General features: G+C 53.8%; 1 protein-coding gene across 9 annotated transcripts in view; it reads left to right on the top strand.

Moving 5' to 3' along the window:
- Positions 1 to 24,399, top strand: part of Arrb1 (arrestin beta 1) — a 72,527-nt gene extending 48,128 nt beyond the window's left edge. For 3 of the 9 annotated variants that reach the window (XM_028877507.2, XM_028877508.2, XM_028877502.2), the window contains exons 3-16: positions 1,094 to 1,154; positions 4,338 to 4,382; positions 5,049 to 5,275; positions 5,957 to 6,016; positions 6,790 to 6,857; positions 8,504 to 8,639; positions 9,851 to 9,935; positions 10,325 to 10,397; positions 11,975 to 12,112; positions 13,348 to 13,431; positions 14,413 to 14,436; positions 16,167 to 16,237; positions 17,249 to 17,300; positions 18,539 to 24,399. In XM_028877507.2, the coding sequence (XP_028733340.1) occupies positions 1,094 to 1,154; positions 4,338 to 4,382; positions 5,049 to 5,275; positions 5,957 to 6,016; positions 6,790 to 6,857; positions 8,504 to 8,639; positions 9,851 to 9,935; positions 10,325 to 10,397; positions 11,975 to 12,112; positions 13,348 to 13,431; positions 14,413 to 14,436; positions 16,167 to 16,237; positions 17,249 to 17,300; positions 18,539 to 18,650 (1,236 nt within the window). In that variant the 3' untranslated portion in view covers positions 18,651 to 24,399. The other 6 variants (XM_028877510.2, XM_028877505.2, XM_028877503.2 and 3 more) reach the window with 5 other exon arrangements.
- The last annotated feature ends 474 nt before the right edge of the window (positions 24,400 to 24,873 follow it).

Raw genomic sequence — 24,873 nt, 5'->3', positions numbered from 1 at the left:
TAAAGGGTGGAGCATAAAATCAAGGAAGTGTGGGACATCCGGGCTAGTGAGCCTCTAAGCGAGCGGAAGGAGCAGAGTTGAGGATGACACAGGACCCATGGCAGGTGTCCTGTGGGCAAGCTCAGCAACTCACACACCTGGGTTGCCTTGTGCACATCTCTATCTCCATTTGGAGTCCATAGCAGACATCACTAATCATCTTTTAACCTTTCCTGCTGAGCCAAGATCCGCCCTATCTTGGATTCCTTGGCAATCCAGGGCCCCAGGCCTTCTAAGACCATTCAATTAGATTTGGTATTTAGAATGAAATCCACCTGTCATCCTTCCCTCCAGGCACAGAGAAATGGTTAAAGAGTTTTCAGGAAGGCGCAGCTGTCTGAAAAGGCTGCTTGCTTAGTTTGCATTTTAGGTGTGGCTAAAAGGTGCTGGGAGCAGCTGGAGGCTGCAGAATGTCAAAGGGACTGATGTGGTCTCCCTTGAGGAATATGATGGAGTAGAATGGTCAGGACTACAGGGAGGCTGAGGAGCAGGGCCATCTAGGATGGTGCTCTCAGTTCAGTTTTGAGTCATTGGAGCTCTAGCTGGCTCAGATCTCTTCCTTGCTGGCTGGTGATGGGGTAGGGAGCTAGCTCCCTGATTCCTCGGTGCCCCAGAAGAAACATCCTCATGTGAGTAGCTCCCGGCCTGGTGCAGGGTAGGCAGAGCTGAAGAGCCCAGAGCCAGCCTCAGCACCTGCACTGAGCACACGGCTTGCTTGCCTGCTCACCAACCCTCCTCAGGATGCCCTGCTTTCCTGTTTTGATCTGTTTTCCCTCCAACTCCTCAGGGGGGTTGGCTTGAAGACCTCCCTCCGCCTCAGTATGTTGGTCTGTAAAAGGGGAAGAATACCAACTCTTTCATAGGGGTTTGGGAGGCAGAGTTGTTTAAACATTTTTCAAAGGTCTACTATCGTTAATATTAGGTATATTAATATTAGGTTTGAGGGGCCACATCTTGCTGTGATTCCAGGAAGGGTTAAGAATGTGTCTAGGCATCGGCGTCCTGTGTCATGCTGGCCCACAGCCACTAATCTTCTTGTGCCTCTCTCCTCCAGCTCACTGTCTACCTGGGGAAGCGGGACTTCGTGGACCACATTGACCTCGTGGATCCTGTGGGTGAGTGCTGGGAAGTGGGCTAGGGAAGAGCCCCATCTCCACCAGGGCCTGATACCCAGAATGGATGGACATGGCTTCCTGCTTCAGGAAGCGAGCTTCTTTCTGGGCAGCTCCTCCCTAGTCAAGAGAGAGAGAGTCCTCTTTGACTGCTCCAAGGCTGGAAGGAGGCCCTGATGGACAGCAGCTGCCACAGCTTATATAAGGCTTAGTGTGCAGCAGCAGTATCTCCTGCTTTCCGGACAGACAGACTGAGGAACAGAGAGGCTCAGCGACTTGTTCCAGGTCACACAGCTAGCTGAGTCGAAGGGTCTGCATTCTAGCTCCTTGCTCTGTTATCTCCTGGGGAAATTCTTCTCAGGATTTTGGAAAGAGGGGCTGTCCTCACTTAAGTGGGGCTCTGCCGGAGAGGCTGAGTCACAGCTGAGATCAGCTCCTAAGGTCTTGCCTGAGTTCAGGGTGTCTTGCCCTTGGAACTGTTGCCATCTTGGGTTGGATTATTCTCTGTTGGTGGCATCTGCCTGGTACACTGCAGGATATTTGCCATCATCCCTGGCCCTGCCCACTGGGTACCAGGACTACACCTACCACCACCGCAGGTAGGACAATGCTAAGTGACCCCGTGGGAGTGAATTGTCCACACTCAGAACAGCTGCTTCTATAGAAAGACATCGGCCTCAAGCCTCTTTTCGTATTGGGTGAGGGAGGTCCAGAATCACCATGGTTTACAAATGGAAGCACTGAGGCCGGAGAGGTTCAATTATCATCATGATTATTTTTTTTAAAAGATGGTCATGAACACACCAGAGTGATGTAAACTGAGGCCAGGGCCAGGTGAAGAAACTGGGGTGTGTGACTTGGGAGGTGTCCTAGAGAAGTTGCTATGTTCTTGTGCACTGCCCTGGGCTAAGAGGGACCCTTGTGGTTCCAGAGTCACGAGGACAGAGCAGAGCAGCAGGTTTTAGCTCATCAGAGAAAAGACCCAGTGACTGTAAGCAGGGGCCCTGGGCAGGGCTGCAAGCTGCTGATTCTGGCTTCATTCCAGCCCCCTTCTTTTATGACCTGGGACAGGGCCACCCACTCCTCCTCTCCAGCCTTGCCTGGGGACAGGGTGTAGGTCTTCTGATGCTCCACCATTTGCATCTTCTTCAGAACTGGCCTTCTCTGAGGCACTGGGCCTGCAGTTCATCCGGGGTTCACCTGTGCGTGGCTTCAGGCAGTGGACTCCAGAGAGTTCTCTGTGGGCCAGTGTTGAACATAACCCTAGAAGGAGCAGCAGAGGCTGTGGAAGGGCTAGAGAAGGAGGGAGCCAGGGCCTCAGTAGATATGTTGGCACCAGAGGGGACCTACTTCATGCCAGGCTCCCCGTGGGACCTGAGGACCCGGTGAGTTCCTAGGTCACTGTCCAGGTTTGGCCATGTGCCTCATGAAGAAGCCCTCTGCCTGTGACGTTGCCCTCTCTCTGAACTGGTCCTGTCTTCCTGTCCTTCACCTTCCCATCTGGGGCGGGGACCTGGTGCTAGTCCAGGGCCCAGGACCAGTTGATGGGGCATGTGCCACCAGCTCTGGGAATCCTCTCCTACCAGACTTCACAGAGCTGAACTGTTCCTTCTGGCTATCTTGTCATGTCCTTTGGTCATCTAGTGAGTGACGCTTCCCTGTCCTGTAGGACCTGGCTCCAAGTCACCCTCCCCACAACCCCACTGAGGAAATACCACTGGCAGGGGCAAATGCCTTCACTGGGACATTGTATTTATTCTAGTTGAGTCCCAGGATTCCAGTCAGTGCAGGACATGGCACAGAGGTGATGTCCATCATGGATGGAAAAGCATGCATGGGGGGTTGGGGGACCCTGAGGATAGACTGGGGACATCCCTGTTTAGACGACCCTATGACCTTGGACTAAGGTACTCACTGTCTGTTTCTTGAGATAGTCTGAGTGGTCAGTTTATAGGGCTAGCACGGGAGTGGGTACGTGTGTGTGTGTGTGTGTGTGTGTGTGTGTGTGTGTGTGTCTGTCTGTCTGTCTGTCTGTCTGTCTGGGGATGCCAGACAGAGATGATCCTTGCGACAATGCTCCTCCTAGCCTCCTGGGACACTCAGCTCCTCCTCTGTGTCCTGCCGGATGCTCTGCTCCCAAGGACAGGCCTTGTGAGCGGTGTTAAGGTGCTTCCCATTCTCTCCACTGTGTGAGTCACTTTTATCACTGTGACGAGATGTTCACTTATTTGGGAGATGACTTTAGAGGGTTCAGGCCACAGTCACTCAGCGCTGTGGCACTGCAGTGAGGCAGAGGGCCATGACAGGGGCCGTGTGGAGGAACGAAGCTGCTTCCTTCACAGTGACCAGGAAGCAGAGCAGGGAGGAGGGACTAGGAACCAAATAGATGCTTCATGGCACACTGACTGGCATTCTTCCTCCTGAAGTTCCCACTGCCTTCCAGTAGTTCATTAAGCTGTGAATTCGCTGATGGGTTAGGTCCTCCATGAGCCAGTCACTTCCCAAAGGCAGACACTGTTGCTTTGGAGACCAGCCTTCAATACACCAGCCTTTGGAGGACATTTCAGATCCAAACTGTGACAGTCATGCCCACACATGCCAGGGGCTGTCCGAATACTTCCATATGTGACAGAATTTACCCATGTGCACCTGGACACAGACCACCTACCTGTCCTCACATGAGCCTTGAGAGCTACTGATCATAGACACCCCCCACTCCTCACGATATCCAGGGAGCTCTGAAAAATCTCCCTGTTCCTAAGCCTGGTGCAGACTCTGTTTATTACCAAGCTAACCTAACATGACTCAAGGCCATTTACCATAGTTAGCCTCTTGGCGAGATTAGTCATTTAATGATGGCAATTCTGAGAATTGTCCTTATGTGGGTTTGTCATTGTGTGCAGGACATAGTGTGCTTACACAAACTAAAATCACCATGATGTCCCTAGGCAGTATGGGGCCACCTAATACATAATGTTCTTTGAAACATTGTTCTATAGTGTGTGACTGGAGCTGTGTTTTCCTGTAGAGGTGTCAAGGGCTCTGACAGGAGGTATGCATCCTGCAGAGGGTGGTACCCAAAGACCATGTGTCCTACTTATTACCTTTGGGGTTTGGTTTGAGTGGATGTTTGGGGCCTGGGTTGAAAAGGCCAAGTTGGGGGACTCTGTGCATTGTCTCCCCCAGATGGTGTGGTCCTGGTGGATCCTGAATATCTCAAGGAAAGGCGAGGTAAGCTGTGTTCCTCTTACTCACACAGCATGCCGGGGGCTCCTCATCCTCTGCTCTCTGGTGGTCTCCCGTGGCTTCTCCCTGTCCATCCTGTGATTACATGCGTAAATGCCCCAGTGCATACTGTAGTAAGAACTCTGGCCTCTGGCCCAGAGCAGCCCTGCCTCATGCCCGCCATGGGAGAACTTATGCCCTGTCCCATCAATAAGACAGCAGGGCCTGGCACAGGGAGGAGGACAGCAGAGCCGGAGAGAGGCTCCCATTTCATAGACGTTAAAGGTGAGGAGGTCTGTGCACAAGGTTAGGCTTAGGCTGGCTGAGATCCCACGCCTTTTAGACACAGCCTTCTGTACGCTTCCCTTCTAGGCTGTCCTCCGCCCCTCTCCTAAGCCCGCCAGCCTAATCCAACCACCACAGCCGCCAGGCTGCCTGACTATCCTCCTGCCCCTCCGTACTCCTGGGCTGGAGTGAGCGGAGGAGGGGAGAACTGGCCGGAAGGAGGCCCCTTCCTAAGAGGCTGCATCAAGGCTGCCCTTGAAGGCGCCCTGTGTCAGAGAGCCAGTGTGCCCACCCCTGCTTGAACCTGGGACAGGCTGATAGCCTCCAGTGGGCCAAACCCCAGGGCTGCAGCTGGAGCTCTGGGGGGGTTGTGTGCTGCCCTCCCAGGCCCCTCCTCAGTGCCCCTGCTCCTCACAGTCTACGTGACGCTGACCTGCGCCTTCCGGTATGGCCGGGAAGACCTGGATGTCTTGGGTCTGACTTTTCGCAAAGACTTGTTTGTGGCCAACGTACAGTCCTTCCCACCGGCCCCTGAGGACAAGAAGCCGCTGACTCGGCTACAGGAGCGGCTCATCAAGAAGCTGGGCGAGCATGCCTACCCCTTTACCTTTGAGGTCAGCTCTCCTTCTCCACCTGCAGTCCAGAAGCGTCGTCACCCCAGGGATGCGCTCAGGGCAGGCACATGGGGAAGCCGGGGGGGGGGGGGGGGGGGGGGCAGCTGCTTTGACTCACCCGACTGGGACCCGGGTCCCATCACTTACATTACCTGCTATGTGTCTTATCTCTGACCGCTGTGGAGAGGTCACCTTGACCTCTAGGCTGCTCTTCTGGCCCTCCTGCATTTCAGTTATTAGAGAAAGGAAGGCCGGGGTGGTTGCGGTGAAGGAGGGAGTCCCGCCTGGCCCTCCCCGCAGACAGGCTGCCCACATGCCCAGCTGACCCCTCTGTCATGCCTCCTTACCATTCCAAGACTCCATGCTTCTGGAGTTCACATCTTCGTGTTTTCAAGACTCCACGATTCTGGGGTGGGGCCGAGCTGAGCTCTTAGGTGAAGAACACTCAGATTCTTATCTCTCCCCCCCCCCCCCCCCAGTCTGCCCCTGCCCCTGTGCACAGCAGAGTGTGATATGGCTGGACCAGGAGAGAAAAGGTCTATTCCGGGGCTTCCTAGTCTGACAGAGAAGAGATGGCCTGTCCTCTGGGGACTCGGTCTGGTGGGTGTGTAGGAGAGAGGTGTGTAGGGAAAGGCGAGGCCGAGGTGAAAGTTTGGCTCATTGTATTTGTCTCCTGAACAGATCCCTCCAAACCTTCCATGCTCGGTGACATTGCAGCCAGGGCCGGAGGACACAGGGAAGGTAGGTCATCCCAAGGGGACCATCTCTCTTGTTCTAGGCTCTCGTGCCCCCAGAGCCCTGGTTTTGTCCCCATAGAGTAGTGGACATCTGGAACCTCCCTTCCTGTTGAAGCTGCCTGGGCCTAGGCCTGGCTGATATCCCTTGGACCTTCAGTCCCTTGAGACAAGGCTGCAGATGCAGGCTGGCCTCGCCCCCACATTCGGTGATGCGTCAGAGACTCCCATGAGTCACTCTTGCTGGCTCTGGTGTTGGTTGCACAGGACCAGCAGATTCTGAGTACCTACATGTGGCGTCACATAGTGCCTAGCTGCCTTGTTTGGGGATGGGATTGCTGCTGTTTTACAGCTGGGGGTCACGGAAGCTGGGGAGGAGTCAAAGCTGCAGCATCCCAGGCCCCGGACTTGAGAGTTCACACTCTCATCTTCACAGCAGAGACAGTGAACAGGCGCCCTCCTATTATTAGAGAGTGGGAGACCCGTGACACTCGGTACAGGGGTCTTCACATTGCTGATGGCTTCCTGACCGAAGCCGGAGTCCCAAGAGTGATTGGGGTTGGCTGGTGGACTCGCTGGAGCAGTTCCAGTGGAAGGTCCTGGGTCAGGGGCAGCATCGGGACAAGGTTAACACTGCTTCCAGGGTTTCAGATCCATATCAAGGAGCCCCTAAGAGGCAGAAGTTTATTTTCTCACCCAGCATTCTGGCTTGTAAGATGGGAAGGGTGGTTGGGACCTTGACTCCCCAATACCCTGGGGTCAGCACGGCTTCCTACACAGGCCTGTGGTGTGGATTATGAAGTCAAAGCCTTCTGTGCCGAGAACCTGGAGGAGAAGATCCACAAAAGGTGGGCAGGATGCCGGTGGGAGAAGGGAGGAAGGGCAGGAGGGGGAAGTCCAAAGAGGACCAATGAGGAGGGGCTGAGCCGTGGGAAGGGTCTGGAAGGCTGTCAGGTCATGGAGAGCTTCCTGGAGGAGGTGGTCTGAGGGGTCTGAGCTAGTCCTCCCTCACATCCCTACCGCGGTCTTAACCCTCCAGACTGCAGTTAACTTTCGACAGTGCATAGAGTGTGCCCAGGCTGTCCTCACTCCCTGCTTGCCCACTGAGAGCAGGAGCAGAGCCTGTGTGTTGTGGAGGGATCTGAACAAGGAAGGGAAGTGGAGAAAGTGTGGCTAAGAGAAGGGACATTCCCCTGCAGTGCTGGACAGAGAGAGGACAGAGCAGCCGGCCTTGACCTCTCATGGCTGCCCTCCCTGGGGTTCAGGACACAGGACTCTCACGCCCCTGCCTTCTAGACCGGTTGCTAGACCGGCCGCTGAGGGATGTCCACCAGCCTCTTTAGGGACGGGGTTGCCCCCTGGTGGCGACTAGGTGTATCACAAGCATTTCAAGCTGCAGCTTGGCAGCTCCCGTGTAGGGGTCGGAGGGGTGGATTCGACTCTTCTCTCTTGCTGCTCTGTCCCAACTCTCCCCTCAAGACCTGAGATGAAGGGGACCTAACAGCGTTGTGGAATATGGGCGGGATCTTGAGCGGAACAGTGAACAGCAGGCGACCTTGAGAGTCACCACCCTCCCCCTCCCCTGTGGGTCATCTTAAGTCTGCTCCCAAGACTCACTAGTAAGACTGACACAGGAGCTGTCGGTTCTCAAACGCTTAGTTGGTTCTGGCCATGTCCAGAGTGATGGACAGGTGTGGATTGCTTTAGCCCTCCCAGTGGCCCTGAGGGGTAAGTGCGGTTGAGGCTGTTTTACCGATGAAGAAACTGAGGCACTGGGAGGTAATTTCCTCAGGCCATGTGGTTAATACGAAGAGAGCTAGGTGTGCGGCCAAGACTCTCAGGTCCCAGGGAATGGAGGTGGCTTGTTGGAGAAATGGGGTGCTGGCATTCCCCGCATGCCACTGAGGTCGTGTGCCACCGAGTCCCTCATCAGTGCAGTCCACTTTTGCTTCTACCCTAAGCCCTGGGACCTCCGCTGAGCCGGTCTTCTTGGTGGGTTTCTCTGAGTCACCTCCTCCTTGTCCTGTACCTCTCTGGCTGAGTCTACATCCTGTAATGAAATCCTCCACCTCCGACGGGAGCCTGTCCAGCCTGCGTATTTCCACGTAGCAGGTCTTTAACAGATAAGGCCGCCAGGCGGCCCGCACAGCCACATGTGCTGAGACTGTGGTAGTGGACAAGTTAGACAAGAGGCTTCCATCCTCAAGCAGCTTCAGGAGACAGAGGGTGTGAGAAGCAAAACACAGTCCCGTTCTTACCATTGTGCTGGGTACCGGGACATGGATCTGATGAAGTGATGCTGCGGGGTTGCCCAGGGACAGAGTGGAGGAGGCTGGAGTGGAGTCGCATGGCAACAAGCCCTCCAGGCTAACCTCTGTGGTTGGCAGGCAGCGGGGAGCTATAGTTGCCTGTTGAGCAGGAGAGAGATGTAGGTACCTCGGAGACGAGAGCGTGGAGGCTGGTGACTGTCTTTCTCCCCACACATCTTCCTTAGGAATTCTGTGCGGCTAGTCATCCGGAAGGTTCAGTACGCCCCAGAGAGGCCTGGCCCTCAGCCCACAGCCGAGACCACCAGGCAGTTCCTCATGTCGGACAAGCCCCTGCACCTCGAGGCATCTCTGGATAAGGAGGTAAGAGGCTCAGACTTGTTGTCCCCAACTCTGATACCCTTCAGACCCCACTGTCTCCTGATCTGATCTTCCTTGAGGGTTTTGGGAATCCTGTGGGGATCCAAAGGACTGACAGAGGTATGCCTGTGCACAGACCAGACAGGAGCAAGGTACCTTCTGGAAGGGTCCTGGTCACTCCCTCCTCACATCCTGATAACTGCCTGCTTCAGGCTGGGTGGGGAGGCCCAGCTGTATTAGCAGGGGTGGTGATGGGGAGCAGGACCCAGGGACTCCTCACCATTACCCTCTCATCCGTGAGCTAGAAGGCAACGAACTCTTAAGAAGTCAGGGGACTCTAAGGCAGCTGACTGGGGTGTGGCTGTGACTCTCCTTCTTGGGGAAGCTAAAGGCAAGCGCCTGGGTAAGATACGGTGGAGGCCCTTCTCTGAGAATTCAGAGCATCCTTTAGCAAGTTGGTTATCCCTTCTTCCCTTCCCTGAATCTTCCAGAGATTTCTGTGTCTGCAAATGCAGACCATCAGGGCCCGCAGGGACTTGAGACATTGCTCCATTCCACCCCTCACATCAACTAAAGGAGAATCTGAGACTTACATAGCATGTCTAAGGGCATGCAGTGGTCATCACCATGGTTACTATTGTTGTCTTAGCTAGTGGCCAGAACAGGACTGAAGCTGGGAATGCCAGCTTCCTTTTCTTATTGGTATACATGTGTGTGGGTGTGCATGGGTGCATATGTGGGTGTATGTGTGTGTATGCACATGTATGGAGCTGGATGACGACCCTGGGGGTGTCATTCTCAGGGACACAATCGACTTCCTTTTGAGACCGAGTCTGCCATTGGCCTGGAGCTCACCAACTAGGCTGGACTGGCTGGCCATTGAGACACAGAGATCCTCTGGTCTCTGCCTCCCTAGTGCTGGGATACAATCAAGGGCCAGCACACCCAGCATTTTTACATGGGTCTAGAGATTGAACAAAGGTCTTTGTGTTTGCAATACAAGTACTTTACAGACAAAGCCATCCCCAGTCCTGGAATGTCATCTTCTTATATAGACATCATTGAAAGGTCCCACAATGGTACTGAAGGTCAATATGCTTGGTAGTTTGGGTGGCACTTTTATTCCAGTGGGAAGTGGCTGATGAATTTGGGAGCAGAGGTTAGAATAACCAGGTGTTTTCTCTGCCCACGCTCACCTGTCTTTTGCCTCACAGATCTATTACCATGGAGAACCCATCAGCGTCAATGTCCACGTCACCAACAACACCAACAAGACTGTGAAGAAGATCAAAATCTCGGGTAGCTGGGAAATTCTCCCAAGGGTTGGGATAGCTGTAGGCACGCCCTTTGTTGAAATCTGTGAAGCGCCATTAATAGCTTCAGAAATGGGTCTGCTCTCAGGCAATGGTGGCTTCGAAGCTGGTGTCCCAGGCAATGGGGTTCTTGCTTTGGCTACTTCTTTCCAAAGGCTTTCTGGGCCCTGACCAAGCTGTCCTGGGAGCAAAGACTTGGTCATGGAAGGAACTGGGCTTGCTTTGGTGGGGACTTCTTTTTGGCTGGGGTGATGGCCTCTGGTAAACCCTGACCATTGTCTCAATCTAAGCACTCCTAGCCTAGGGAGCTTAAGGTGCATCCTGGGAGCGGCCCCCTGACTCATGTGCCTGCCTCCCCTGCCTCTCTCTCTCCAGTACGCCAGTATGCAGACATCTGTCTCTTCAACACAGCCCAGTACAAGTGCCCAGTGGCCATGGAGGAGGCCGAGTGAGTGTGTTTTTAAGGCCCACTTTGGATGGGTGGGACTAGATAGGAGAATGGGAAGCCTAGGCCCAGGCATCTCTTCTCAACTGTGGAGGGCTGGGTCTCCACCTTCTTTGACATTCATAGTAGACTGCGTGGAAGAGCCTTCTTTAAAAAAAAATTTTTTCCCCCACATCTAACTTTTTGTTGTGGCACATATAGGAAGGTCAGAAGACAACTTTTGGGAGTCAGTTCTCTCCTATTATGTGTGTCCGAGGTTAGAATTCAGGTGACATGTGCCTTCACATGCTGAGTGAATTCACTGGCCCCTGTTTTGGTTTTTGAGTCCAGGTCTCACTATGAAACCAGGCTAGCCTGAAACTCACCATGTGGCTCAGGCTTGTTTGGAATTCATGGTAATCCTTCTACTTCAGCTCTCCAAGTACTGACATTATAGGTGTGAGCAACCACACCTGCCACTTGGACATAGTTTTTATATCCTACATGTTATTATTGGGCCAAATGTTCATGCATTATTGGATATTCTTATATCCATTATCAATTAAAAACAAAACCCAAGGCCACAAGGCTTAGATTTCTGGTGAGTGTCAGGGGTACAGTGAAATGACCCAGAGCCAGAATAGCATTCAGTTCCAAGTGGAATGTCACATTCTGTGACATACTTGCATCTGCAGCCTGGAGAAGGAGAGGTGCCTGGGCTTCCAGGGAGCATGTTCCTGGTGGGGGTGGGGGTTGGTGTTGGGGTTGAGATGTGGCTGACTCTGCTCAAAGAGGCAAATCTGGGGCTTACTCCAGGGCTGCCCCTGTGTCAGCTTCCTTACCTGCATTATCATGAAAAGGGAGAGGGGAGACAGAACAACACCAGGAGAAATAAACAGCCGAAGCCCCTGCATGTGATTGATAGATATGCATGTGATTGATAGATAGGCATGTGATTAATAGATATGCATGTGATTGACAGATATGCTTTACAGCAAGTAAGATTGTAATGGTAGAACCTAGGTGGGGACTTGCAGACATTGAGTAGCTTTACTCGTGGTTTGTATGCGGTGATACTTTTAAAAGTAAATGCGATGGCTCAGCAGCTAAGAACACTTGCTGGTCTTCCAAAGGCCTGGGGTTCATTTTCCACCATCCACAGCCAGAAGCTCACAACTGCTTGTTCTCCAGTTCCAGGAGATATGATGCCCTTTTCTGGCCTCTGAGGGCACTTGCATGAATGTTGATGCATATACACTCATGGAGGCACACACACACACACACACACACACACACACACACACACACACACACACACAGACACAAACTTAATCATTAAGTAAATGATGAAAGTAAATGTGCTGTTTAAATGTGCATCGTGGCCATTCCTAGCCCAGGGGCCGTCCTGCCTGTGTGTGGTGTGCCTGTGTCTCTTTTGGGTGGCAGTGAGCTTCCTGCCAGAGCTGGGCCTGGCCAAAGTGGTCCCCTGCCTGCGTCTGGGATACAGAAGAAGTCTTAGAATAGGGCCAGGCCAGACATGTTGACCGGGTTAGGGCCGGCTGTGATAAGGGCCACCTTCATGCCACTTCTCTACTTCCCAGTGACACTGTGGCACCCAGCTCAACGTTCTGCAAGGTCTACACACTGACTCCCTTCCTGGCCAACAACCGAGAGAAGCGGGGACTTGCCCTGGATGGGAAACTCAAGCACGAAGACACCAATCTGGCTTCCAGCACTCTGTGAGAACCGCCCCCTCCAAGTCCCGTGCTCCTAATGCGCACCCTGCATGGGGCCCCACCCTCTCGGCCCACCACCATGAGGACGAGGTTTAGGCTCTTTTCCCAGTCTCGACTAGGGCCAGTCCCCAGAGTGTGACTAGCCAGGAAGGCTGTCTTCCTACTCCCACCTGCCCACCCAAAGACTACTCAGCCCCATCATTTGGCCCTGGGGGGGGCGCAAATGGAAAAACTTCCTGCAAGCATTAGCAGCCCTTGGCCTAGAGTCCTTAACATAGATTGGGAGTGTCCCTGATGCTGTCAAGGCTGGAGGGGAGAGAACGGCTTCTAGAAGGGTCCTGGAAGGAGATACATGGGGGCTTGGAGAGGCTGGGGAAGAGATGGTGAGCTGGGTAGATAGATTTGGGGGCCCTTCCACCTGAGGTACAATGAGGCCATCTGGTCACTTTTGTTCTGTGGGTGTCACAGCCTCCAGGGTTACCCGACTCTGGAGGAGTCCAGACAGTGGCGGACTCATCCCCTCTGTTGATAATCTGGCTCTCTTCAGGGATTTGGTCTCTATCTGTTGCGACTGAGACCACCATTCCCAGCTCAAAGACTCTTGGCTCAGGCTAGACCATCACATTATTGTCACTCCTCACAGTGACAATAAGCAATTTACCAACCAGCTGTTTGTCCCCTTTCTACCCTGGCTCACACCCGACCTGCCCTCCACTCCCCCTGTGAGGCGTCACCTCTTGAAGACATCCTTCCCATTCTACCATGACTCCCAGCGGCCCATGGCTTCTCAGCTCTCAATGTGGCCCTTTCTGCTTACGGCTTACTGAGCACCAAACCTTGTGAGAGAAGCGAGTGAATGGTAGGAGAGTGGTTAGGGCCTGCTCTCACTGCACTGTGTGGCACTGGCTAGGCACGGAGGAGGGCCCACTAAGGCTGCAGAGCAAAGGCATCTCATAGGCAAACGTGGAACAGAAAGAACCGGGGCCGTGGCTCAATGGTAGAGTACTTGCCCATCAAGTAGGAGGCTCCGAATTCGGTCTCTAGTACCACAAAGAGTGACATTTATGGAACCCAAAGCCACCGGGTCCAGTCCACTGGGCACAGCTCACTTTCCCAGCTCTGTCCGACCTAGTGGCTTAGGAGAGGGAAGGATGGTGGTACCTCCCATTGCGCTCCACTGCCTCCCACATCCCACCCACCAAGGAGCGGCGTGGACCAGCTTCCCTGTCTCCCTGCAGGTTGAGGGAAGGTGCCAACCGTGAGATCCTGGGGATCATCGTCTCCTACAAAGTGAAAGTGAAGCTGGTGGTGTCTCGGGGCGGGTGAGTCCAGATGCCCCAGCACCCCAGCACCCCTGCCCCGTCCCGTGTGCCTGGCCTTTCAGCTGCATCTTCCTGTGGAGGAGGCGGGACTTGAGGACTTCTCTTCTCTTCCTCCCTCTGGTTCCTCTTCCTTCTCCACTGGCGGAGGCTCCTCCTCTCCATCCCTCTCCCTTTCTCCTGCTCTTCAGCCTAGGCCTGGGTCTGGCTCTCAGGACTGAACACAGCCTATGTGAGTCAGGGTGTCCTCAGACTGTGTACTGTGACTCTCAGGGGCTACCATGCCCTTCCTCACATCTCAGGGCACAGTGTCCACACACCACTCTCAGAGACTGAGAAACTCAGAGCTGGGTTGGGGGGTTGCTAACATGGCTGACTTTCCCATTTTGTAGATGGGGGAAATGAGGCCTAAATAGTTCTCCCAAAGAACTAGGTAGCACTTATTAGGGTATTGCCTCTGACCCAAGGATGATGCAACCCATGTTGTCATAGCGCTTGGGAAGGAGAAGCAAGAGATCAGGAGTTCAAGGCCGTTCTTGGTGGCATGTCGAGTTTGAGGTCAGCCTGGACTGTATCACACACACCCTGTTTCAATAGAATAAAGAATATCGTCTCTGTGGCTGGCAGTGTTAATACTGAATGCATGTTACAGACCATTTCTGAACCCAGTGGACAGTCCTGTGTTTTGTGACCTTACAGGACCCACAGTCTTCCCATATCCTAGTGACCCCAAAGTCTTCCTTCTGCCATTAGGTAGCCTGGAAGTGGGGGACTAGTTCTTACAGATATTCTGGGGTCCAGGGGCTCCGCAAGCCAGCCCACCCCTCCGTGTCCTCTGTGATCTGTTAGCTGCACAGGGGTGGGGAGCATGTCCTTTGGGTCTTCTGGGGCAGGGTGGCAGAGGAGTGAACGAATGTCCTTTTTCTTTTCTCCCCCTTTGCACTCTGTCCCGACTGCTTCTTCTGCCTCCTCTGGCCCACTCAGCCTGTTGGGAGATCTTGCGTCCAGGTAAAGTCCCCCCGCATCCTGCTTTGCCCGCCTTCCTGCAGGTCCCAGGGTCGCAGAGCCAGCTGATCAGAACCACAGGGTGCTGGGAGGGAGGAATCTGGGGGTTATCTCAGACTGCAGGCTCTGTGGAGGTGTGGCAGCTGGAGCTGTACTGGGAACAGTGGGGAGAGCTGGCTCCCACCAGAACACCTCAGCCGGCTCTCCTTCCCACTCAAGTGGCAGGACCTTTGTAGACAGCAGTGGCCCAGGCAGTGGCCCCTAGGAGGGCCAACTGAAGTCCTGACCTGAATTCAGAATGCTTCAGAGATAGGCAGTCTCAGTGGCTTTCAGACTTCTGCTCCATTGAGAATTCATGGCTAACGGTAGTCAGTTGCCCTTGCGGCAGCCAGACAGTAATTTAGGAGTGTGTGTGTGTGTGTGTGTGTGTGTGTGTGTGTGTGTGTGTGTGTGTGTGCGTGCGTGCACCCAGACACGATAGTGTGACTTCCTCCTGTCACATGATGATGGTGTCACTCACCCTATGAAATCCGAGAGAGATAATTCTATCTTGTTCAGTGTCATCCAGCAAAGAGTTTCGGAGTCTAGACTTGTAGCCAGGCCTTTGCAGGGTGCTGGGATCTCAGAAGGGAGCCATTGGTGCCCTTACTACTCACAGCCTGGCAAAGCCGGTGTCCAGGTCATTCCAGCCTTGATCTGTATGACTTCACTGAAGGCTGATGGAATCTGGCTTTTACCAGCGCCTGTCACCATACCCAGTCCCTTCCCCCCTCCCAGCTCCGAGCAACACAATCAGTAAGATGTGATTGTGTCTTCTGGAGGCCTTCACAGTTTAAGGGGAGGGTCTCCTGGGACGATGCCACCATTAGCAGAGAAGAGCCTCTGGGGCTACTTTTTTTAAAATCAGTCTCCCAGTTCTGTTTATCATCCAGTAGTTAAGGGGGTTTATGATGGAGCCAGAGTCTTTTTTCACTTACCACTGTGCAGCCTGAGGCAAGACTTAATCTACAGGTACCTTAGCTTCCTGGTCCTTGCCCAGGCCATGGTAATAATAGGGTCGTTGTGAGGGGTACAGGAGTTGGAGTCTAAGGAGGGTCTTGGAACAGTCCTAGGTACAGCTTGTGCCATGCAAGTCCCTGCTCTTGTCCTCAACCTGTCTGTCAGGGACAGGTCAGGGGAGGCCTGGTCACCAACAATGAGTGGCGGCCGCTCTCCCGGTCACATGCACATGTAGGAGGGGTCAGAATTTGCACACAGGGCAGCAGCTCTGAGCCCCAGTCCCTGAAGCTTGTAGGTGGCAGGGTCCTGGGGTCACCTGAACCCCTTTATGGGAGTGTTGGGAGATGGGGTGGTAGGATAGGGAGAAAATTGAGAAGGGTAATGTCAGGAAGCCATGGTGACTTGAGGTGGGCAGGACCCCGGGCCACTTCGGTTACCCACTGACCATGGTGTGAGTGGTGTGCTTCCCAGCCACGGTAATCAGACAGTCCTTAGGAGCAAGGGGAAATTTCGGTTTCTTTTTTCTTTTTCTTTTCTTTTCTTTTTCTTTTTATTTTTTTGGTGGTGGTAGGGTTTCTAGCCCTTCGTGAACATAGGAGAAAAGGTGGTGGTCAGGGTAGCAGAACTGGATCATAGTTGCTTTCCCAGAACCTCCCAGGCCTCGGACTGACAGGGCAGTGGGTCTCAAAGCCAGAGGCTCCCTCCGAGCTCACCGAGTTGGGTATGTGTTTCAGTGACGTGGCCGTGGAGCTGCCTTTTACCTTAATGCACCCCAAGCCTAAAGAGGAGCCCCCACATCGGGAAGGTGAGTGGGACCCGTGGGTCACTGGGGTGGGGCTTACCAGCTTCCTCATTATCCTACCACCCCACTTCTTTCTGGGTTAGCCTTCAGCCCGGGATCACCCTTTTCCCAGCTCCCAGTCTTTTGCAGGGCTCACAGCACATTTGATTTAGACCTAGCCAGGAGACTGAGAGCCCTGACTCCTGTTCTCCATGGAGAGGGGGCTAGGAGTGGAGGACAGGCCATACTGGTGGATTTTTATTTTTTCATTTAAAATATTTTTGTGTGTATGGGTATTTTGCCTGCATGGATTTCTGTGTACTACATGTACACAGTGCCCTCAGAAGCCAGAAGAGGGTGTCAGAGTCCCTGGGACTGGAGTTACAGATGGTTGACAGACACCCTGTGGGTGTTGGGAATTGAACACGCAGCCAGATGACCCAGTGCTCTGAACTGCTGAGCCGTTTCTCAGTCCCTACATTGGTTTGGTTTTTAAACTGGTGACAGATTGGCCACAGTGCATTGAAAGGGATGTTAAAGTCCATAACGTAAACGAAGTCGGTGTCTACAAATAGACTGTGAAGTGCCCCAGATGGCACTCTGAATTACGATGTGAAAAAATAGCCAGGCATGACAGCACATGCCATCACAGTCCCAGCAGAGAGAGGTGTGTGAGGCAGGAGGATCACAAGTTTGAGGCCAGCCAGGGCTATAAAAAATGGTCTTTTTAGAGTAAATGGAACTCAGGCAAGCAAGAAATGAATGTGTCTCATGTCGGAGACCTGTCTCCTGCAGTCTTCGGTGGGCATGGATGCCTCCCTCCCTCCCTCTGCTGCTTTTGAGAAGATGCGGGTCACTCTGAGGCCTGGGACGCTTCTCTCTCCTTCCTTCTTTACTTGACCATCTTAGCTAGGGAGTCCCAGGATGGGTGGGGGGGAGGGGAGTGGGGAAGGGGGGATCTTCACCCCATTCCTCACCTCTCATCCCGTCCCCCCACTAACCCCTGGGTGCCTCACGCGCCTTGTGTATGTTCAGTTCCAGAGAGCGAGACTCCAGTAGACACCAATCTCATAGAGCTTGACACCAAGTAAGCTGAACCTCCCTGCCGGTGATGTCTATGGGTGGGGCTGGAGGTGGGATGGGAGAGGTGGAGGGGTCATTTGCATAAATGCTTATTAACCTCTGAGGAGCAGCTGGTCTAGCCTGTCTGCTGAGAGCCACCTCTGATCACCTCTTCAGCAACCTGCTTGCCTGCATGTGACTTGAAGGACCCTTCGTGCGTGCCTGTTCCTCTTCCTCCCGCATTGGTGGGGTCTGTCTTCCTCTCTCGTCCTTGCACGCTCCTCCTCGTCAGTCAGTCCGTCCATCCGCAGCGCCCACTCAGCTGGCTGGCACGGGGCTGGTTCAGACCCTGGGCTCCCCTCTCTCACCTGACCCATGCCAGTTGGAGGCTGCCTGTAGGGTGGAGAAGGTTTCTGGTCACTTCTGCCGCCTGAGAACCAACTGACTCGGATTCCCCTGCGGTGGAAGGCCCTGGGGCACCAGACAATGGCCAGAGGAAGAGGACCTGGTTCAGTGGCTTGAATCACCTCTGGGGCCAGGCTTGCTTTTCCCCTCCAGCTCCCTAAACCTCCTTTCCTTGACGTTTTGGAGAGATCTGGGAAACGGGGGTTTCAAGTTGCCCTATGAGGAAGCCCATTTAGCTGGCTGAACTCCATAGGGCAAGGGCCTTTATGTGTCTCTGTCTGAGCCTATGTGACTGATGGAAAGAAACAGTCCTTAGTCCTGCAACCCTCACGAGGCTTCCCCCTTCCTCTGTGCCCTGCTCAAAAGTCCCTACCCTACTTCGGGTCCTTGGGGTGGCATGTGAACTAGTACTTCTAGTAGAATGGGCCTGTATAGGCTTTCTCTTCCACAGAGCCCAGAATCAACTTCCTGGTTGAAACAGCCATGCTCCCTTAAGCAGTCTTGGTTTGATTTTGAGGGGTAAAGTGGGGTTTCTTGGGCCTGTTCTTTGGGGATCCAATGCAGAGGCACATTGCTACCCCTCCTTACCTTCTCCATCCCCTCAGGAAGTGGGCCACTTTCCTAGCCCCTATACACTGAGAGGCAAGGCTCTTAGAATTTAGATGTGGCAACTCCCACAGCCACCAGTGGGCTTGTAAACAGGTCAGCCCGGCATGCCTTTCCACCTGAGGTCATCCCAGAGCCCCTGGCGAGTGTGGGTCTCTCTTGAGCCCCTCTTCCCACATCTGACCAGGCCTCTGGATCTGCCTGTTGTCTGCCCCTGCGAACACACGGCGTTTTCCTTGTCTCTTCCACTAGTGATGACGACATTGTCTTTGAGGACTTTGCCCGCCAGAGGCTGAAAGGCATGAAGGACGACAAGGACGAAGAGGAGGATGGCACCGGCTCTCCACACCTCAACAACAGATAGACTGGGGCCGGCGCCCGCCCTGGCAGCTCCAGGTTCACGTCTGCACTCGGATGCTTTCTCGTCTCCTTCCCATTCCAGTTCCCCCTCCCTTTTGTTCTTCCAGTTTCTACCAAGGGGCCCCAGTGGTCTTCCAAGTCTCGGTGATGAGCCTCAGAACTGGCCTCACATCACCATGCCAGCAGGACCACAGCACACATCCTCCTCAGCCGTCTCTCTGCAATCACCTGCCCACCCCCTTTTCACGCTCATTCCCGGGAAGGCCACCCTACCTGGCCTTGGGATTTGGCTTGAGTTGGGGAGCAGAAAGGGGAGGGTGGGGCCAGAAGGCCAAAGTGATGGTGGGTATGAAGATGTGGAGAGGCTGGGCAAGGTGGTTCAAGACACACAAGAAGATGTCTGCCGTCTCAGGAGGTGACACAGATGACTGTATTGAAGGTTGGAGAGGGCAAGACTGTGAATAGATTCTTGATGCGTTTCTTGTGGTCTAGGCCCACCAGAGACTCCTCCCCTGCACCCTCATCCTTGGTCCATGTCCCTGTGTTTCATGGGGGAGGCACACAGACCCCAGGAGTGAAGAGCAATGGACGGACTTTCTAACCAGCAGACACCTGGATCGAGGCAGGCTGCAGATCCACCCACACATCTGTCAGTGTTAATAGGATGAGTCACCTTAGCTTTGCTGCATTTTGTAATGGGGGCACAGAGAGAGGAAGCAGGTCTTTAACAAATGCCAGCCCCTAGCAGGGAGCCAAAGCTACTGAGAAGGTTTTCTGAGGGGGGTTTAAGAGACAGGGCAGGGTAGGGGATGAGCATCCATCCTCCTTCTTTCCCTTCGTGGTTGGTCCTTCAGGAAGCAAGGATGGAGGGCCGTGGGCAGCTGAAGCCTTTAGCATCTTCCAGCTTCCTCTAGTAGTTTTCCAGTGAGTTGGCCCCATAAGCTAGGAGTGGGGGAGGGGGAAGAGGAGGGAGAGAGAGAGGTTCCTGAGGCAACCATTTCCACTGTTAAGGGAGCCCATCCCAGAAGGTGGCACCCATAGAGATGCACTCACCTGTAGGAAAGTGCCTCCTCTCTTGGAGGAGTTGATCCCATTAGTATCAGGGTCATGGGTACCCAGTATCTATCAGCTGGTGTTGTTGTGACTTGACTGGGGTGTCTCCCAGGGTAACAGGGCAGACAGGTGGCAAACAGTGCTCAGAGATAGCCTTGTTTGGTCTTTGATGCTAACTTGTTGTGTGACCTTGGGCCAGTTCCTCCCCCTCTTCAGGCCTCAGTTTCTTGTTGGAAAGCCAGAAGGTAGACCAGATGACCCCAAGAGTTTCTAGTTCTTGTTTCTCTAAATACGTGGCTCTCTGAGTTCTGGTGTACCAGGTGGAGCTGAGGCTGTCAGCTGCCCCTCTAGAGGAGATTCATGGGACCTGAGGACTCAGGGCTGGGGGGAGCACCGAATGCAGCTTCCTGCGTGGGAAGGCCTGCCCTTGGACCCTAGTTGGCTTGTCTGATGTCAAGTTGTGGTCACAGCCTTTGTGAATTTCTCTGTCCCAGAGCTCGTGTTTGCTGAGGCTTGCATGAGAAGTGTGTGAACAACCTTGGGTTTATCAAATATATTGATTATCAGGGCAAGAGGATCTCATCTCCACTTCTGTTCTCTTTTTCCCAGTTCCATACTTGCCTGAGAAGGGAGACCACATCTTTGGTTTGTTTGTGAGACAGAATCTTATGTAGCCCAGGCTAGCCATGAACCCACTCTGTAACTGAGAATGACCTTGAATTCTTGATCCTCTTGTCTCAGATGCTAGGATTACAGGCATGTCCCACTACTACTGGCTTCATACTTTATTTTACAGGTCGGACCCCAACCATTTTTAGTTCATCGTACCCAGTGATTGCAATAATTTCTCATGGTGAAATGGTCCAGGCCCACTGGCCCTGCACCTTCTGAATCTCATAAGCAGTCAACCTAAGGCATCTCTTTCCAGATTGGAACAGCCAGTTTGGGGCAGTCATATGCCCTGGCCAGCCCTGGGATCGTAACTGCCGGCTCCCCTGGTACCTCTCCCCTGCCAGATCTACCTGGGCACTTTTGCACCTACAGAATTGATGAAAATCTTGAACAGTGTAAGGCAAGCATGCACCCTCCTCTGGCTTCCACTAAAACCTTTGGAGCTGATACAAGGCCTTTTAGCTTTTGGGCTAACCCCTCCCTGGCAAACCTCCCTACTATCCTTAACTTGGACAAGCAAAGTCTCTCAGGCTGGTTTCTTGAACTTCCTGCACCTGGGCATCCCCACTCATCCTCTGGGTTTATCCCACAGATCAGCCGAAATTTCTCCAGCTGCAGGGAAGATCAGAGTTTTCTGTGTTTTGAGCCGGGCCTGCCTAAAGGCAATGGTCAAGTTGGATTCCAGCCAAAGCATCCTTTGCTGACAGCTTTGTTCTTTAATGCTAGGCACTATAGACACTGAGGTGGATCTCTCCCTGGATCCCTGTCTATGGAAAACTCCTGGTCAGGGGAAAGTTAGAGAAAGCACGGACAGCTCTGGCTACAGCTAGTCCACATAGTGCCTTGATGTGAGTTTGGACACAGTGCCCCTTCCAGGTGGATTCAAACCCGCCCTGGAAATTACACTCTGCGAGGCTGGGATTGGGTGTCACTTGTCTGCTTCACAGGAGTGTGCTGCCATTCTGGGTGAGATGCACAGGCCAACTTGTTTCTTTGGCCTCTTCTTCAGTAGGGGCTTAGATCCTTTGTCTAGACCTCTGGTCTGCTCCAGACACCATGCCCGACCCCCATCTCATGACATGACCCAATGTTTCTCTGTAGGGCCCTTCTCTGTCCTGGAGTATTCCTGGCCAGGAAGTACTTGGCATGAACCTGGAGGCAAAGGAGCCTCCTGAGGTTCCAGGCACTATCAGGTGGTATTGGCTTTTCCTGTGCTGAGGGACTGGGATTTGTGCCACCAAACAGCCCACACTGGGACTTTCCAGTAGACCAAGGGGCACATGTTGATGCCAATCTGGGCAGGAAGAGCATGCTTTGGTAAAAGCTCATCAATAGAGGGCAACTGGACTTGCCCAGTACCCCAGCCAAGAGAAGAATTCAGTTCCCAGAGAGAGAGATAAGGACTGAGTTGCTTGGCTGGACCCCATGGCCATTTCTGCTTTAAAGCCCAGATGGCTCCCGCTGGAGGGTGGCTGACAACCTGATTCCCACCTGGTGCAGTGAAAAGGACCATGTCCTGAAAGTCCCCAAAGTCAACTCTCAGTCCCTGCTCACTGGAACAATAGCCTTTGTTTGCTTGATTTGTGGGATTGCTATGAGGCTGAGAGGAGAGCCAGGAGCCAGTACTCTGTGGGCTGCAGCCTGCTGCACAGAGGTGGCCTTGTCACCGCAGGGATGAGGCCCGAGGTCACGCAGGAAGCTTGCTGTGGAATGAGCCTCCTGTTTGCCAGTCTTTTGTCCTGATTTTCCCGGTTAGATATCAGCCACGGTGACAATCGGCCGTTGTGGCCTTGGTAACGGCACGGGGGAGACGTGTAGGTGCTATTGTCCAAGGATGGGTCCCAGGACCAGGACACGGAAGACGTGGATGTTGTCAGCGATTGGGGGACAGGGAGGAACATCTTAGACTCTCCTGGGCCTGGACTCTCTTACCGCCTAGAGCTCACAGAAGTCAAGAAACCTGGCCTCCGACCACAGGCCGGGGAGCCGAACTCACCATCATACCACCCAAGACATCCAGGGGGAGAGGAGATAGATGTTGTCTCTTGGCGGTAGAAGGTCCCGTCCAGGACCGACAGAACCACCACAGCTCCTTGGAGACCTTTGGGAATGTCCAGTCCTCTTGCGCTGAGAGGGGGCGCCTGGCTGATCCACTCACGGTAGCTTCTGCATCTCAGGCAGCTCTCTCCCACCAGTGGCTAACGCCTGTATGTGTGGCTCCCATCCACCAGAGAGGGTCTAGGCTCCAACCTTGAACCCCAGGACACAGGCGGGGGCCTGCTCTGACATTTACTCTTTTTAAACTTAAGGACCAAATGAGACTTCTCTGATTTTTATCCGCACAGCCTGTCTTGGGCCTGGTCCAGGCAGCCCTGTAACTTCTGCTGCCCTCCTTCCTGGCCTGAGGCAGCCTCCTGGTGGGGGCAGATCCACGCCTCTGCCACCCCCATGCACACTGGCTTCACAGGGAGGCCTGTGGACGGGGAAGCACCCCCTCCCTCCACATTACCAACTCCGTCACCCCCAAAAGGGAAGTCACAGTCAAAGCACAGGTCCCTGGGACCCACTGTCTGCCCCAGGTACTGTGGACCTCTCGGTGTTCCACACAGCCTCGCCGGGGTTGCTGCGGGGGAAGTTGGGGAAGGGGGAACCGGCCGAGTGTCCGGCCTTCCCCTCATTTCCACTTCCTCCAGAATAACTCTGCTTTTAGCTCTCTTGTCTTTTGAGGTTTCACTTTTAAACTCTGCTTTGAAGAAAAATCTTCAAACCACCCTTCTGAGGTTTGATCTTAGACCAGCAAGCACAGGCTCTCCTCTTGCTTTCGTGGGTTGGGGTGACTCCCGCACCCCAACACGAAGACACTCCGTGCCGGAACTCAGGTCACCAGGCCCAAGCATTTGAGCACACATACGCTTGTTTTCTAGTTGACCTACCCTGCAGCGTGGGAACGAGTTTGATGTGGGCCGGGCCTGATGCTGCTCAGTGAAGGCAGGGCTTGGCATGGGCTGCACGGGACCATGGAGTGAGGAGCCAGGCCCCCGTCTCCACTCAGGACACTCATTCTCAGGCAAGGCCCATGGCTCGACAGCAAGATCAGGGCAATGGGTGGGGAAACTAGGGTTGGCTTCTTTATACACCGCCAAGGAGTGGGAATCCAGGTTCACGGAAGAGGTACCACAGGGAGGACATTTATGAGGCTGGATTCTCCAGAGACATCTTAAGCACGTCTTCCTTGAGAAAATCTCCTAGGATTCCACTTCCACACCTGTGGATGTCCATGCGCACAGCAGGAGGCTTTTGTCCCGGAGGTTGGTTCCCCTCCTGCAGTCCACCAGCTTCCCTCCACCTTGGTCTGCACCCTCCTGGGACTTCACTTGCAGGACAGCTTGTTGTTGAGACTTGGGCTAGCCTTTGGCACAGTCCTGCCTGGACCTCCTGGCATTCTGGGTTAGGATTTGAAGCTCAGGGCACTGCTAATCACATGGCATGGGAGAAAGAATGCCAACTGATGTGTATGTTCAGTCCAAGTGTGACTTAGGAGACCCCCACTGACCTCAGGTTCCCCACGTGTAAAGGGCTAGTACCAGGCTCTGCCCACCTCACAGGGACTACTGGAGGGGATATACGTGGGTAGGAAGAGAGGTCATATGAGGTGGCAGCCTACGTGAGGGAATAACGTCTTGCCTGAGTTGCCAACTTACCGAGTCCACAACAGAATGAATACACAGGCTATTCTGTCTTCCCTGGGCATCTCCACTCAGTGCTGCGTGGCTGCCTCTCCGAGGGATGGGAGCTGATATGTGTCCTGGGTGTGGTGGGGAGGGGTGGCTGGGGCAGCCTCAGGCCTGTGACCCTCTGTGAAGTGATGATTTGTGGCACATTCATTCCTGGAGCACATCCAGGACAACCTGTCGTCCCTGTGGCTGCCCTTGTTCTATGAAGTCATTGTAGTTTATTCAACTCCAACAGGACAAATGAGCAAAAGAACCTTGAACGAGAGGCTATTAAAGGCCTTTTGCGATAGAGGACATTGGCTGTGCTTTTATCTCTTGTCTCACAAGCGCCCACAGGACAGGAACCGAGAAGTGCCCTCCCGTCCTGGACTGCTCTGGTTTTGTGCCTCATCTGTGCCCTCCCGAATGTTCCCGAGGGAGTTCCCTGCTTCTGTTTTCCTAGTGTCTAGGCTCAGAGGCCTTTGTGGGGGAAGCTGCCAAGCCTTTGGTCTCTCTCAGAACTGGCTGGGTTCCATGCGCCCTGGTTTGCTCCTGAGTTGAAGCCCCTGTCCCCCACCGGTTACTGTCCCCTCAGCTCGAGTCCTAGCCCAGTCCCGCTTCTGGCTCTACTTGCTTTCCCTAGCCTGCCCTGCCGGGTCTCTTTGAGGTCATTTCAGTTCCCCAAGCTTTACCTGCTCCTGGGCTAATGGGACACAGGGGAAGAGGAGGGGCCTAGATGAATACCACCAGCCAGCGTTCTAATAGACCATCTTGTTTTCAGTTAAAGAG

Source organism: Peromyscus leucopus, chromosome 1, assembly GCF_004664715.2.
Source record: "Peromyscus leucopus breed LL Stock chromosome 1, UCI_PerLeu_2.1, whole genome shotgun sequence".
Taxonomy (NCBI): domain Eukaryota; kingdom Metazoa; phylum Chordata; class Mammalia; order Rodentia; family Cricetidae; genus Peromyscus; species Peromyscus leucopus.
The sequence above is the reverse complement of the archived record's forward strand: the minus strand, read 5'-3'. Positions and strand labels throughout refer to the sequence as shown.